This window comes from Geospiza fortis, unplaced genomic scaffold, assembly GCF_000277835.1.
Source record: "Geospiza fortis unplaced genomic scaffold, GeoFor_1.0 scaffold45, whole genome shotgun sequence".
Taxonomy (NCBI): Eukaryota; Metazoa; Chordata; class Aves; order Passeriformes; family Thraupidae; genus Geospiza; species Geospiza fortis.
The window spans coordinates 3,573,993-3,589,822 of NW_005054327.1; the positions used below are offsets into that span (position 1 = coordinate 3,573,993).

At 40.5% G+C, this 15,830-nt stretch overlaps 1 protein-coding gene across 1 annotated transcript in view; it reads left to right on the forward strand.

Annotated features, from left to right (window-relative positions):
- Window positions 1-7,905, forward strand: part of MYCBP2 (MYC binding protein 2) — a 177,247-nt gene extending 169,342 nt beyond the window's left edge. Inside the window, exons 80-87 of the mRNA XM_031057093.1 lie at window positions 1,634-1,766; window positions 1,994-2,097; window positions 3,220-3,408; window positions 3,913-4,020; window positions 5,034-5,243; window positions 5,832-5,939; window positions 6,145-6,310; window positions 7,085-7,905. Of these exons, the coding sequence (XP_030912953.1) occupies window positions 1,634-1,766; window positions 1,994-2,097; window positions 3,220-3,408; window positions 3,913-4,020; window positions 5,034-5,243; window positions 5,832-5,939; window positions 6,145-6,310; window positions 7,085-7,200 (1,134 nt within the window). The 3' untranslated portion in view covers window positions 7,201-7,905. The remainder of the gene's footprint in view (window positions 1-1,633; window positions 1,767-1,993; window positions 2,098-3,219; window positions 3,409-3,912; window positions 4,021-5,033; window positions 5,244-5,831; window positions 5,940-6,144; window positions 6,311-7,084) is intronic.
- Window positions 7,906-15,830: the final 7,925 nt, after the last annotated feature.

A 15,830-nucleotide genomic window follows, 5' to 3' on the forward strand; every position in this document is an offset into this window, starting at 1 on the left:
TCATTAATAAAGTTACTTCAGTGGAACTCAGTCCTCTTCTCTCTCTCCTACAATGCATCTATATTAAATTTTTAGTTATGTTCAGGAATGGGCTTTTAAAGAAGATGATCATGTCTCCTTAAAGTACAATGTTTTCTGTTACTGAGCAGCCTTGGAGTGCATGAACTGAATTGGTTTTGTTTGCTTTTAGGTGAAACTAAAAGCAAATCAAAAGATAGATGCAGAGACACACTGCAAATGGTTGTTCAGTGCAAGGGATAAGCTGCTCTAGAGCACTTGTGGTGTAAACATCAGACCTTTGGTGCTGAGTTTCACTCTCGAGTGAAACACTCCTCTGGTGCCACTGCATTTGCAGTGTAGTCTCAGCCTGGCACTGCCATGGGTGCCTATTATCTTCTATGTCTTAGCCAGAGTCTTTGCAATCCCCTTTGAAATTTTCCTGTTTTGTCATCCTAAGAAGATCATTTTATGTCTACTCTTCTGTCATGGCACAGAACAGTCTAGTCTCATTCATTTTTCTGATTTCTCCTATATAGCCTGTTCAGATTACAGTTGATAAAAAGTAAGTTCTTATCTCATAGAAAACCTCATATTTTTCCTTTTATCTGTCCAAAATAGCTATTTACCAGATTTTCCTATTTACTTCTAAAAGCATGTTTAAAGTTCTGCTCTTTATTCACCACTTTTACCTTTACATCTCATATGTTGAGCCTCTCAAATTCAGTTTCAATTCTGTCATGTTCCCTCTGTCCTATTTTCTGTTTGCTTCCTGTTCTTTGTCCAACTTCAGTCATACATACCTCTCCTATGTATTTTCTGTCCCCTCCAGAAAGGACAGTCTGTAAGTTACTCAGATGTGCTTATATGAATACTTTGTGAAGCAGTTAGGGTTTTTTTTTCCTGATTCTAGTAAAAATTAGAGTGAGCTGTATACATCCATACCTGGGAAAATTCTAACTTTCCTTGCATTACAGGTGAAACAAATGCAAACAGAACTGCCTTCAAAGCTTGGGAAAGGAGCAAAAGAAGAAACTGCATGAAATTCCCTAAGGATCTCTTGCAGTTTTTTTTTTAATTTGCAAAAACTTTTTATTTTCCTCATTTTAGCCAAAAGTATCCACTGTGTATTTATATGAAAGTCAAAAATACTAATATTACACATTTCTATAATTGTCACTCTATAATACTTGTTAAGACCCTAATTCTCAATGTTGCTTTGATAAACTACTAGCATGGTTATATGAAGATATTTCTGATGTTTTCTTGTGCTTTTAAAATTCTGTGGCCTACTGCATGTGTTGGGTAGGAATTATGACGTCCAAGCTCTGTATTTATTAAATCAGAAAAAAATGTGCACCTCTATTTTTAGCATTGCTGCACTGTTTTTTCTGCACCGTGTTAGATCAAGAGTTAATTTTATTCATTTTTACTTCTAAAAACATGAAACCTTTATCCTGCATATCTGCAATATTTACAAGTTATGGAACGTATAAAAGAAGAACAACTTGCAGTAGACAATCTTACAGAATCTGTAAAATGCCTGGTCTAAATCCAAAGAGCCACAAAAATAACGGAGACAGGTCCATGCTCTAATTAAACATGCCATTTAATATCTGTTTGGTTAACTTGACAGGTGTTCAAAGAAGAAGAAGAAGCTATCAAAGTTGATCTCCATGAGGGATGTGGTAGGACCAAACTTTTCTGGCTGATGGCATTAGCAGATTCTAAAACTATGAAGGCTATGGTGGAGTTTAGAGAACAGACAGGTAAAACACAACTGTTACTACTTGTTCTTTATCCTGGTTATTGTGATCTTCACCTGCTTTAGGGCAATGCTTTTAAATATTTGTTAATAAAAGTAGAACAGTTTAGCTGCATAAGAATTGCTAGCTTTCTGGTTGTTTTCTGTGAATGCTGCTTTGATGTCTGATAGAATGTCAGTACCTTGTGTTTCATGAGAACATTTTTGGCCTTGTTCTCTCTTGCACTGTAGGCAAACCGACCACCAGCAGTTCTGAAGCATGTCGGTTCTGTGGATGTAGGAGTGGAACAGAATTATCAGCAGTGGGAAGTGTTTGTTCTGATGCAGACTGCCAGGTGTGTATTAGCAAGTATCAGTCATCATTAATTACATAAATAGAAGACAGCATAGGATGAAATGGGTTTCTTATTTTGAATAAACCTTGTTTATCCCTGTGGTCCATTTTAAATGAGATCTGTCATATGAAAAGGTTCTAATATTGAATATTACCATTCAAATAATTCTGAATTTTTAAATGTTTATTTTAATTACAGACTATGAACACTAATAGTCAACTTACATACTGGGTAGTTTCATTGTTGTCTTCAAAAGCACCTCAAGTTTTCACAACAGCCTTGCACTTATAAAGTAAACAGAATACTGTCAGTATAAAGTCAAATGTACTGGAAAGCTTAATAAAAAGAGTTTGCTCAAGAGCCTGTGTATCATGTGAGTGTAGAACATTTCAGACTTGGCCAGGTTTATCATCTGTATCCATGTATCCTGAGTGTTTCTGTGTCCTTCACTGGGTGCAATTGGCAGAGGGCCAAATCATAACCAGTTTGTTACTTTGCCTTACATGTTTCTGTCTAAGTGAAGCAAATTGGTCATCTTTTTTTCTCTGTCAGCCTATGAAGACATAATACAGTTCATTACAGTTATTTAAATTTAGTTCAATTTGTTGCTAGCTTCTGGGTAACTTCTATAAGTTTTCTGTTTAGTAGGGATGGGAATTAGAGGTGGTTAAAAATCCATTTCCGTGTAAAATCACTTTATGCTGATTAATGGTTAGGTTATAATGTATTCTTAAGAGTGAGTTACTTGAAATTTCTCCAAAATCTGCAAATATCTTACAGGCTGTTAATACAGGTCAGCAATGTTTATGCAGGAAGCACTCCATGTATAAAAGGCACACAGAGGATCAAAGAACAGTTCTTTTTCTATTGAAAGTTTTAAATTATGGTTTCATTAAGCCGTTTGCATTCAGGAGCAGGGCAGGTAAACAAAGGAAACATTGTTATTTCAAGTACACAGCGTTCAGCTTTTCCCAAGTACCTGCGGCAGCAGCAGACAACATTAACGATGATTCTTCCATCTCAGTTTATTGCATGGACCAGCAGTCCTTCAAAAAGCGACACTGCCAGAACACTCGAGAGAAGGGGAAGAGATGATTAACTCTCTGCTTTACATTTGTTTAGGAGTACGCCAAGATTGCCTGCAGCAAGACACACCCCTGCGGTCACCCCTGCGGAGGCGTGAAGAACGAAGAGCACTGTTTGCCGTGCCTGCATGGCTGCGATAAAAACGCTACAACTCTGAAACAAGATGCTGATGACATGTGCATGATCTGCTTTACTGAAGCACTTTCAGCAGCACCAGCTATCCAGGTTTTTTGTTTGTTTGTTTGTTTGTTTGCTTCCCCTTTTAAGAGATTACTATTTCGATTGTAATGTGTCATGTGAAGGAAGTGAAAATATAAAGTCTTTCAAGTTATGCTCTTCAAAATTTGAAAACAGACATCATAACAGTAGTTAAGCTACTTTAAAAGTTTTCTTTTTGTCTGGCATTCTATTTCAAGAAAGCAGATTGGATCAATTCATGTCTACTTTTTTAAAATACATGGCATTTTATAAAAGACTAAAACAACTGAGGTAATTAGTTGATAGAATTCACGTGTATTTCATATATCCATAGGTGATCTTGGTGTAGCTATGATTTTAATGCCCATTTTATGTTCTTTCTTGTTGTTAATAAGGAAATAGGGATCTTCTGGGATTTCAAATAAATTAATATTGGAATTGATATATGTTGCCACTTAAAAGCAAATAACTGCTTCTACTTTTGTTGTTAATGTAACTTCAATATTCACTTTTACTTACTCTTTTCTAAAGCTGGACTGCAGCCATGTTTTCCATTTGCAATGCTGTCAACGAGTACTAGAAAACAGATGGCTTGGTCCAAGGATAACTTTTGGGTTTATGTCCTGCCCAATTTGCAAGGTAAATTAGCTGTGTGCCTGCCAAAGTCAAGAAACTTACCTGATACTTTCCTTTTCATTGTTTTTCTTTTTTTCTTTTCTTTTTGTTATTACTGTATTGCTTGGTACAGTATAAATTAGTTATACATGACTTGTTTTCTTAATTCTACATGTTGCTATAGAAAGACTAGCATTGATACATCTTTTTACTTTCTCCTACGGTTCCCTGAGGTGTCCTCTTAAAAAGAAAGCATAGGTCAGACATTGTCTTAATATTGTTTCATTCTTACTAGCTTGCAAATTCCTAGTATTTGGTGATAGTGGGGAGGGGAAGAAGTAATCTTAAAGCACACTATCTTGAAACAGGAATTCTCCATTTTACTAACCACTTTTAAAGCTGCTTTGCTTTTTAGTCTGAGGGCAGAGCCAAAGAATACATGTACTTAGTTCAGCTAAGTTGCTAACAATTCTTCTTGTACTCTAAAAAATGTAAGTTGCTATAAGCAAAAGCACATGATAGCTGCTGGAAAGAAGAGCACCTTACCCCCCCCCCAGCCAGTTGAAATTTGGGAATAGTCAGCCATTCTGCATGCTATGGTTCTTCTGTCATGTTGTGTTGTGGTAACTAATGGCAGTAGCTTGTGGTCACTAATTGATAAAGAACTGCCATAGAGGACTGTCAGTCATTATGCTTACTTGCTGAGCAGTAAGCCAAAAAGGACCAAAATTACAGAAAATACACAATGAGAATATTCCTATGCTGTGGTGAATATTTCATATACTCTTCACCACCTCCCTGGCTGTTAGTCTCTTGGAAGGGTTGATGTTCCCATGTCACAACAGGCCATAGAAAAAGCATTCATGGATACCATTTTTACAGTAAATAGAGTACATTCTGTATCAGCTGTTTTTTGAAATAGGCCCATATGTTTTTATGACATCTCTCATGCTATTTGTGCCTGACTATAACACAAATTATCATAGCTGTTGGGATAAAGATGCACAATACTTTAATCAGCTTTGTTTTTATTTCAGAACAAAATCAATCACACAGTATTAAAGGATTTGCTTGATCCAATCAAAGAACTCTATGAAGATGTTAGGAGAAAAGCACTAATGAGATTGGAGTATGAAGGGCTGCACAAGAGTGAGGCCATCACCACGCCAGGTGTTAGATTTTACAATGACCCAGCTGGCTATGCTATGAACAGATATGCTTATTATGTTTGCTACAAGTGCAAAAAGGTATGGTGGGATTTATTAAATGGATGTTACCATTTCACAAGTATTTTCTTAAAACAGAACCTATGTTTAATACATTGTGTATGGAGCAGAAAGGCAGGAAATCACGTGTTGGGCTAATGAGATGTACATAGTATCTTAGCTAGTAAAGCTTAAGCGTGTATACAGAGCAGCTCAGAAACCAAAAGCACCTTGAGTCAATGGCCACTTATAAGAAGGTGCAGTACCTACTTCCTCCAGTACCTGTTCACCTCAAGCTGCTACTAAATTCTGACATAGGGTTCCTAGAGCTACTTAATTCTGACATAGGGTTCTGACATAGGGTTCCTAGGCTCTTCCAAAAGCCTTCCAGTCGCTGGCATAGAGCAGGGTATGTTGCAGTTTTTGGTCTTGTTCATCCTGAGACTGAGGGACATTTTCTGAGTGCCTCAAAATCATGTACCTACAGAGTCAAGAGACCTCAGAATAGTGGAGGCCCCTGAAATGGCAGTCATTTGTCCCCTTACATATGGAATTGGTTAAAGTGAAAAGAATAGTTAAAAGAATAATTGTCTCTGGTTTAACATCCAATCATTTCTATATGCAATTAAGGCATATTTTGGTGGTGAAGCTCGTTGTGATGCTGAGGCTGGACAAGGAGATGATTACGATCCAAGAGAACTTATTTGTGGTGCCTGCTCTGATGTTTCAAGGGCTCAGGTGAGTAAATAACTTCTATTCAGGTTTTTATTTCATTCTGAAACCCTGAGTACCTGAGCTGTACAGTAATTCATAGCCATTTGTAATTACATGTATTGTACAATATTGTATACCATGAATATATTTTACAGAATGTAGAAGTGAGTTGTTGGGATTGTGAGAACATGGCTGCTTCACTGACTGGTGTTCGCTTTCCTTTGTTCAGATGTGTCCCAAACACGGTACAGATTTCTTAGAGTACAAATGCCGCTACTGCTGTTCAGTTGCTGTTTTTTTCTGTTTCGGGACAACGCATTTTTGCAATGCTTGCCATGATGATTTCCAAAGAATGACAAGCATCCCTAAAGAAGAGCTCCCACACTGTCCTGCAGGTAGGACTTTGACAAAGCAAATTTACCACACTGAATTCTGAAATAAATTACAAGTTCTAATTGATATTAGCTTTTCTTGGTGATATTTTTTTGGTTTTCTGGCAATGTCATTGCACTGATCATTTAACCATTAGGAACTTTGATTGAGAAAGACATTTCAATTTCCCTCTACCAGTCAGACTCCAGATGTAGAATGATGTGTAAAATGGTATATTGATAAAATTAACACATTATTAAGTGATGTATGTGTAGTTAGGTAGTCATTTTCTGCAAACTGTTACCCTAATGCCTTAATTACTAAGTTCATGTGCTGTATATTCATTTTCTATTAGTAAATGATTGGGGGTTAAAAGTGCAATCTTTTCATTAAGATATTTACATAAAATAAGTAAAAAATCAATTACAATTCCTGCTATAACCTTAGAATTATTGTTTACTGCAGAATGTAACTCTTGTTCATTATTCAGTTTTTCTCTTCGCTTGTGCAAAGTTCTCCTACAGTATTAATGAGATAAAACTTCCTTAAGTGACTGTCTATAAAAAAGGCAAGACACTTAATTTGAATTTCATTAAATGAAATTTCATTTCAATTAAATGTCAGTTTGATCTTTCTTTTTTTCTCTTCAAATACCAAGTCAACATTTGAATAAGATGTATTACCTTCATTTAGTTTGGGGTTTTTTTTGGAGGAAATGTAATATATGTCTGTTTACATTGTCTGCAAGCATTAATCTAGTCTTTTCATTTTTTCCCTTATCCTTACATTCACTGTAGGTCCCAAAGGTAAACAACTTGAAGGTACAGAATGTCCACTTCATGTTGTCCATCCACCCACTGGTGAAGAATTTGCTCTGGGTTGTGGGGTTTGCAGAAATGCACACACTTTTTAGAATAGCAAATTTTTTTAACCAGAGCAAAACAGGTGCCCTCATCCCTCAAGTGTCCTGAAAACAAAGTCCAGCTGGGATGAGGATGGGACCATTCCATAACCCAGGTAAAAGGAACAATTTACAGTGCAAGAAGGATGCCAAATACCATGTACATAATTCTTGCTGTGAGATATTGACATTTTTTGAACTGAGACATCAAAATTTGTGAGGTGTTTGCATGTGGCCATTACAGTCATCGGCTAGGAAACATTGGACATTTACAAATAAACAATTGTTATTAAAGGATCTGTGTGTCTGTGGACTATGAATGATGCTGGCTTTCAGGAGAAAGAAAAAAATATTGATTATTGTATACTGACTTTTTGTAATCTTGTACAATTGTAACGCATCACAAGTGGGGATGGGAAAGAGGAATATTCTGGTTTATTTCCTAGACTGTTATAAAAAAATGTGTTAGGAAGGCATAAATGTAACAAGTATCACCCTGTATATAAAGGTATCAATGTTTGTCCTGTATAAGAAATATTAAATTACAACAGCAGTTTCATTTAAACTTCTGGGTTATGTTTGAGCCTGAAATTTTAATGAAGTGCAATACTGAGTGTGCCTCATATCTTGCAGCTGTAAACATAATGGAATGTACATGTCAATAAAGCCACTGTACATTTTTATACAGTGAAAGTCTAACAAATGTGTAAGCCTCCATTTTCAGAAACACTCTTAAAACAGAGTGGGGGAGGCGGGAGGGAAGGGGCAGAAGAGAGGTGTTCTATAATTATTTCAGCAGACTCTTGAAAAGTAGGAAAATCTTTTGGGTAAACTGCTGGTTATGGAAGTACTTATGACATGAAAAGCACTGCTCCATTTCTCAACAGAAAAGTTGGATAAATGTTCCAGTATTCATATGAATAATTGTATTTCCATTTCAGTTACCAACAGTGTTTTAAAACACAAAAGACGACTGCATTTTAAATTATTTTTGATCAGTTTTATTTTACTGAAGACTCCTAATCACTCCTACTTTTAGGACAAACAGCTTTTTGAATTTCAAAATGTTCATTTCATAAGAGTCCTAAGTCCTCTGCACCTGCATAATCAATGCAGAATATAACTTCAAGTAAAAACTCCTACTTGTAAGATTTTCTCTTTGGATTTTTTTTCTTAGATGTGTTCAACTCCCTTTCTAGCATTTCTGTCTTGAACCTGATGAAAAGTGTGTCACTGCCTTTTACATTTAAGATATTGGTAGATGGCATCCGTACCAGACAATCTTGATGAGACTGGAACCACGGGATCCATCTTACCTAACTTCAGACATCTGGAATCACAGAATCACAGAAAGGCTGGCATTGGAAGAGACTTCTGGAGGTCATCTTGTCCAATCCCCCCCTGCTAAAACAAGTTTACCTAGAGCAGCATATATACTTGCACTTTGAAATAGTTCTGAATAGTTCACACACCTGTGAAGTACAATTGATCTTATTCACTGTAGCTCTGCCGAGGGATCAGGACTGGCTGGATCAGAGGGCTGAGGCCAGTTGTGTGAGGTTCAACAGGGCCAAGTGCTGGATCCTGCACTTGTGTCACAGCAACCCCATGCAGGGCTACAGGCTGGGGAAGGGCTGGAAAGCTGCCCAGCAGCAAAGAACCTGGGTGTGCTGCTCAACAGCAACTGAACATGAGTCAGCAGGGTGCCCAGGTGGCCAAGAAGGCCAATGGCCTGTGTCAAAAATAGTGTGGCCAGCAAGGCCAGGGAAGTCCTTGTCCCTGTATTGGGTGTCTGACCCATTGTCATTTTTAGAAAATTGGAGTGTAGCATCATTCTTACAAATTAATTCTATTTTTTAATTTTTCAGCCTTCTTTTGAATTTCAGATTAATATGAGTATTAATTTGGGAAATTTAGATTATGGTGTGGAAAGGACATGACACTGTTCATGTTTATTTAAAATTGATAGAGTGAGGGATAGGCAGTACTGCAGCAACGTTTGTCTCGCACACAGCTGACCATCCTCTGTCACCAGTCCAGGGAGGCAGCACGGCCACATGTGAGCATCAGGCTCTTGCACAGAGCTCAGCTCCTCACGTAATGGTTGAGGCCACGCTGCTCCCACACTGTCCCAGACATTGGCGTCATCACGTCCCCCCACGCCGATCTCTGCCGGTGATTATAGCAGATGCCAGCACAGGCTGCTAATCAGATCAGTCCACAATAAGATTGCTGTATGCCTTTCCAGCAGTCTCACATGTCTTTCTGTCAGCTGTTGATCCACTGCCCACGCAATGGAAATAGTCAGTTCTTGTTTGCATGCCACAGCCCACCACACTCAGCTAATTTATACCAAACTGAGCTCCTGGCCAAGGTGAGGCCTCAGTTCTCACACTTGGATCAGTTTAAAAATAGCTCGAACTTTTATGGGTGTATCCACCCACTGAACACAATGTGAACAGTAAAAGTTAATAAGATACAGCTAATTAGCATGTCATCATCAAGGCCAAATAAGCTTGGTCCTTACAAAACAGGTTTTGCCAATTCCATCTTATTAGGCTCATGTTTCACCTAGACAGAGGCTTAGCTAGGGAGTTTCAGGCCCACCCAGTCATTCAGGATAGAACTCAAACTTTACAGGGCTTTTCCACAGCCCTCGTTAAGCCATGCCTCACATTGCAGGTGCCAGAGTGCAGTGGTTGTAGGGCAGATGGCTTGTCCTTCAGCCCAAGGTGCACTGGAAGGGCTGCGCTGTCACAGCCCCCACTCTCACTGATGGGGTGTGGTAGTGAGCTTGTGCTACCAGGATCTGGCTCCTCACCAGGCATTCCTACAGAGATACAGCCAAATGCAGAACAACACACTGATGCACAGTGCACACAAAGCACTTGAGGCAGTGCTTTGGGTCATCCACTGAGCAGCACACACAGTGTACTTTGCTATTGCCATCCATGGCATTGCTTCTATACTCCCACTCATTTCTGCATCCCAGGTGATTCAAGCATCCTTAGCCCATGTTAGGTCTCAGCTAACCTAGTATTTCCACCTCCTGTCTGTTCATTCAGTAATATTCCTTTCCTGAATGTGACTCTGTATCATCCTCCCCTGCACAGTTTGCCTTTTCTGCTCACTCAGCTGCCCTGGAGGGCATTCCCACTGCCACGTACTCTGCCAGAACAGCCATCAGAGGCAGGAAGGATGGTATTAAGTATGCTGGCACACAAAGAGAGTGCATACTCCACTGTGGCCATGTGGGCAGCAGTGTCACATCACTTTAAGCTAGAGATTCAGGCGGTTTGGTGTGAAAGGGGTATGATCTACTAGCATTACCATCCTAATGCCAATTCCTAACAAAGATACTTGGAAACCTGAACAAACAACAGGTTTTTAAAAGCATTTGCCTGAGGGCAGGTTGTATCAGTGGACTCTGTCATCAAGCAGTAATTGCAATGGGATGATCCAAGCTACAGCGTAAACACAGCTCTCCACAGATTCTGCTCTAATGGACATAACATATGTAAGATGATACGCTGGGTTTGCATCCATCTCTGTCTCCCTTTTCTCCAATACAAACAGAATTTGAGCAACAACATTCCAGTTGTTACTCATAAGATTGTTGTCTCTATTTCTACATCTTTGGCTTTTTCCATACTCCTAGTGGGTTGTGGAATGGCCTAGGTTCATAAATCTTTATTTCCCTCCTGATGAAGGCTGGGCACAACTACATACCTCCCACCAAGCAAATCCTAAATTTTGGCACACCCTGAGTGCCTTACTGCTGACTGAATTTGACCTTTCCCATGAATAGGTGCCCACTGGCAGGACCTTGGATCTGTTCATGCAACACTCATGCAGTCAAGAAACTGGTGAATAACTTCTGGGTTTTGCCTCCAGTGCTAAGATACAAGACTTAGAAACAAGGCATGTTTGGAAACCAGCTTTGGGGTGCCCTTGCAGGACACATTTCACATCACACAAGATACCCTCCTTCCATGCCTTGGTACCAAGGCCAGTCCTAATACAAATACCAGCCTCCTCTTAGCAATAAGTCTGTTTGGGAATTTTCACCACTGTGGCTTGCTAATCATATTAACTCCTCACAGAGTAGGCAGAGTCAGTGGAACTGATTTGCAAGGAGCTACACAAAGCACATAGAAAAGTCCTGTAAACCAAAGAACTCCTCTAGCAGGATGCTGTCAGACCAACCTATCAGTGAGCTGGCACTGCCCTTTCCAGCAGCATTGCTCTGTCCATGGCTCACACCATGGCCAAGATGAGGTGCTGTCTGTGCTGCTGGGCACAGCTCACACCACTCTGCCTATTTGTACAGCAGCCCTAGCCAAGGCCATGCCACCAGACTCCCCTGTCAGAGGGGCTCCAGCAAACAGCAGCTTTTACTGTATTACCTAGCAAAATAGAGTGGTACAACAGCTTTTACCCAGGAAGCAACCATGGGAGCCATTCATCTGGACAGAATTGCTAGAGCCTCTAGAGAAAGAAACAATATTTAGACAGTGAGGAACCTTTTAAAAGAATTATGTCCAGCTTCTACTGAACCATGAGAAACAACATCAGGTAAACAGCCTGTTGCAGGCAACACTCTGTCCTGCTGTTGTTCATCCTTAGTTTTATCTTTGTATTTTTCTGTGGCCATGAGGCCTTCAACTGAGGCCCACTGGTTTAAATACCATTTTATTTGCAGCTACTGTAAAAAAAATAAAAAAAAAAAAGAAGCTGAGTTATAGCTCCTGTTCTGTAAGGTCTTGCTTGTGATGGATAGAACATACTTATTTTAGCAGCCCAAAACACCACATTCTAACAGTATAAAAAAGTCCCTCACCACAGAAAATCTTCCTGTATAGACATGTTGAGAAAATAAAATCAGAAAGTTTCCCTAAAGATATCCATTACTGAATAACATTCACTTCTTTTGGCATTGATAATTAAGAGGTTCAGCTTTCCTCTGTATTTTCATTTTCAGCACAATCTGCTGAGAATTAAGATTGTCACAGGCATTCTAGACCAGGTCTTTCAGCCACTACTCATCACATTAATATTCTCTACATTTTTCAGAACTTCTATTTTCATTCAATCAGAGCTACTCATGCCCTGCAAGCCTGACATACTTTCATCATAGCTGGATCTGGTCTGCTATGGTTACTTAACTGTCTTCCAACTGCTTCTGTGATTTTCCCCTCTGCATTCTTATCCTAGCCAAATGCAAGCCAGGCTTATCAGGGTGGAGTACAGTTCCTTGCTTCAGGAATGCTTCAGAGCTACTTGAATATGGCCAGAAAGTCGGCACAGTAGACTTTCAGTGCTAAAGCATGCAGCATTTATAACAAAGACCTGGCATTTGAAATGTAGCCATGGCTTCATCAGCCAGGCAGCCTGCCAGATGAAATTAGGTGTTCTGTACAACACTCAGCCTGAGGTGGTGAGATCCCCTGTTAGACACTGAGATTTTACTGGATATGTCTTGGGTTTTATGCCTGTGGGCTGTTCCTCATCTTCACATGGTGACAGTGAGGGTTGCTTCACATCTCTAAGTGAGTAACTCTCCCATCAGAAAAACTGAAACTTCAGAGAGCTTCTCCTTCTCTTTTGGAAAACTAAAAAGTTACAGTGCAGTTTCCTTAATAGTCTCATTTTTGCATAGCAGGGCTCAGCACAGGCCATGGCCTTTTTCTGTTACTACTGAAAGCATACATCCCAAAAAGAAAAATCATTAAAAATATTCCTCTCTCAAAAACCCACCTGCTGTTAGTTAAGTGATTAGTGTAAGGCAGAGAGACTACTGAATGCAGACACACCTTACAGAGGTGTCCAAGTTACTCACTAAAGCTCCAAAGTGCCCAGCCACACTGGCAACAACATGGCAACAACAGAGACCAGCCCAGACCTGTGGATGTTCTTTGAACATTTACTGCTTGGCCCCTTCTTAGCCTGCTGCCACCCATCTCAGTGCCAGCTCCCTGAGTCCAGGAGCTCTGCAGGGCTTTGTCTGCCAGCTAAACCAGAGCCCCCAGCCCTGGGGGGTCACCAGAAGCCCACACCACCAGCTACCTGCAGGTTTTCTTTCATGCAGCTCTGATGAACTGCCCGGTTCTTGTGCTTTGCCCACAGACACCGCAGACGTTTTTGTCATCGCTCTGCACCACACCCAGGGCCTAGGCTGGCCCCAAGGACAGAGCTGCAGCTGCCTGCTTGCTGAGTTCAGCTGCTATGGCCCCAAACAGTGTCATGCTGGGAGTGCTTTCTGCACTTGTTCTCCTCTCCTACACACACACATAGGGTGCCTAAAACTTACACAAGCGGCTACAACAAAGCAAAGAAGGGCACAGGCAGTGAGCCAAACTTTGCTTACTCCCATGATAAGGCAGCAAATTGTAACTGCTTGGCACTGTAAGAAGTCCCTCCCAGTAAGTCAATACAGTGAAACTCAGATAATGCAAGGGTTTTAAAGTAGTGTTACCTTAAAAATAATGAAATTGCAGCTGTTACATCTTCCAAGATTTCTACAGAAACTCAGAAAATATTTGTTTTGGTTAAAAGATTTTTTTTTCTGCAGACACCAGAACTTGATCAGAACATAAATCTTGATGAAAATACTTTTTTTTATTTTATTTTATTTTTTTTACTGATTTCACATGGCATGGCTCAGTTACATCACATCATAATGCACATAATGCTGCCTTAAAACACTAAGAGAGGTGACCAGGAGAAGCAGCAGCTGGCTTGCTCTGTATTTGTTGGTAAAAAAGAGATCCTTCTCCCCACAGACTGGGCCCAGGTCTAGTTCCAGCCTTTGCAGACTGACTTTGTCTCCCACATCTCCAGCAGTTTGCAGGTTACATACTTGCAAATATGACTTGTCTTTACTAGAAACTGTAATTGGGGGCTGTTCTCTTCCCACCATTAGAAACCAACTCTGACCTGGAACACAAGGCTGAAAAGGGAATTCCTAAGCACTGAGAATGGAAGACATGGAACATTTCCACATGGGCATGGCAAAACAGTTATTGCAGGTTTCTTGACAGTATTGGCTCCATTCATAAACACATCTCATTACCTACCAAGTTTTATACAGCTGTCTCATACAACTGAACAAATTATACAGTCACATATTTGCTATTACAAGGTTGTCTAAGATACTCTTTAATCTGCTCAAGGTAAGGTGATAACTCACCTCTTATTTCCAGATTTTTGTTGCATTTCCTGAAAAGCTGAAGACTGGATGTAGATTCATAAATACACACAGAACTGTAATGGCTGAGCTTTAGTAAACAGCTCAAGACATTCTGAAATGGAGAACAAGATTATTTTCTCACAGAAACTCAAAATAAAAATTAATTTTCCATTTCTCACTGAAAAACAATTCTGTTTCCAGACAAGTCTTTCTCCCCCCCACTGATAATCTCAAGGAACTAGACTTAAAAAAAAAACAAACAAAAAAACCTGACTTAATGTATGCAAGGAAATGTATTTTTATAAAGTGCTTCTTAAAGATTTCAGGGATGGTGACATTTGAGTGACCACTGAAGAATGTTTCAAAGCCATTTCAAGACTGGGGCGAGCACAGGATCACAAGTGCTGTTTCCAAGAAAATAATGACAGGAATTGGGATTACAACAATTTGAGCAGTAATTTAGTTACTATAGCTTGCAATAAATTAATAATTAAGTTTTGTGAATCTCAACAACTGTAAAGAGTTTGGACACATACAGGGCTGAAAAATGAAGTGTACTGGAGTGTACCACATGCACGAAGGACACATGATGACAAGGCATCTGCAGCCCATGGAATATGTCACACATCACTTTGTCTTCTCTGCCTGGCAAAATCCCAAGCACATCATCCCCAGTGCCTGTTGGCCCCAGGACACTTTGGTGGTTTGCTTTCCCTCTTACATCTTTTCCCAAGGCCATCCTCACATGGGGCTTCCAGACCACAGAACACAACCGGCTGTACTGGTGATGAGGATCCAGCTCCATCGCTGGTGACACCCAGCGTGCCCAGGCGGCCGAGAAGGCACAGGACAGCACACCGCAATGTCAGCAGTGGTGTGGCCAGCAGGGCCAGGCAGGGACTGTCCCCGTACTCGGCAGTGGGGAGGCCGCACCCCAGCTCAGGGCCCCACGCTACAACAAAGTGAGGGGCTGGAGTGTGTTCAGAGAAGGGCAGTGGAACTGGGGAAGTGCTTGGAACACAAGTCCTGTGAAGAGCAGCGAAAGGAGCTGGTGGTGTTTAGCCTGAAGAAAAGGGAGGGTCGGGGGAACCTTGTCACTTTCTACAGCTCCTGAAAGGAGCCTGTAGCCAAGTCGGGGTCGGCATCTTCCTCCAGGTAACCAGCGACAGGACAAGATGGCATAGTCATAAACTGCGCCAGGGAAGGTTAAGGTTGGATATTAGGAGGAATTTCTTCACAGAAAGGGTGACTGAGCATTGGAACGGTGGTGGAGTCACTATCCCTGGAGACATTTAAGGACAGACTGGACGCGGCACTGAGGAGGCACTGAGTGCCATGGTGCAGCTGACATGGGGGCGTTCGATCATAGGCCGGACTCGATGATCTTGGAGGACTTTTCCAACCTAGCAGATTCTGGGATTAGCCCCGCTACGTCTCTAGACTGCACAGCCCT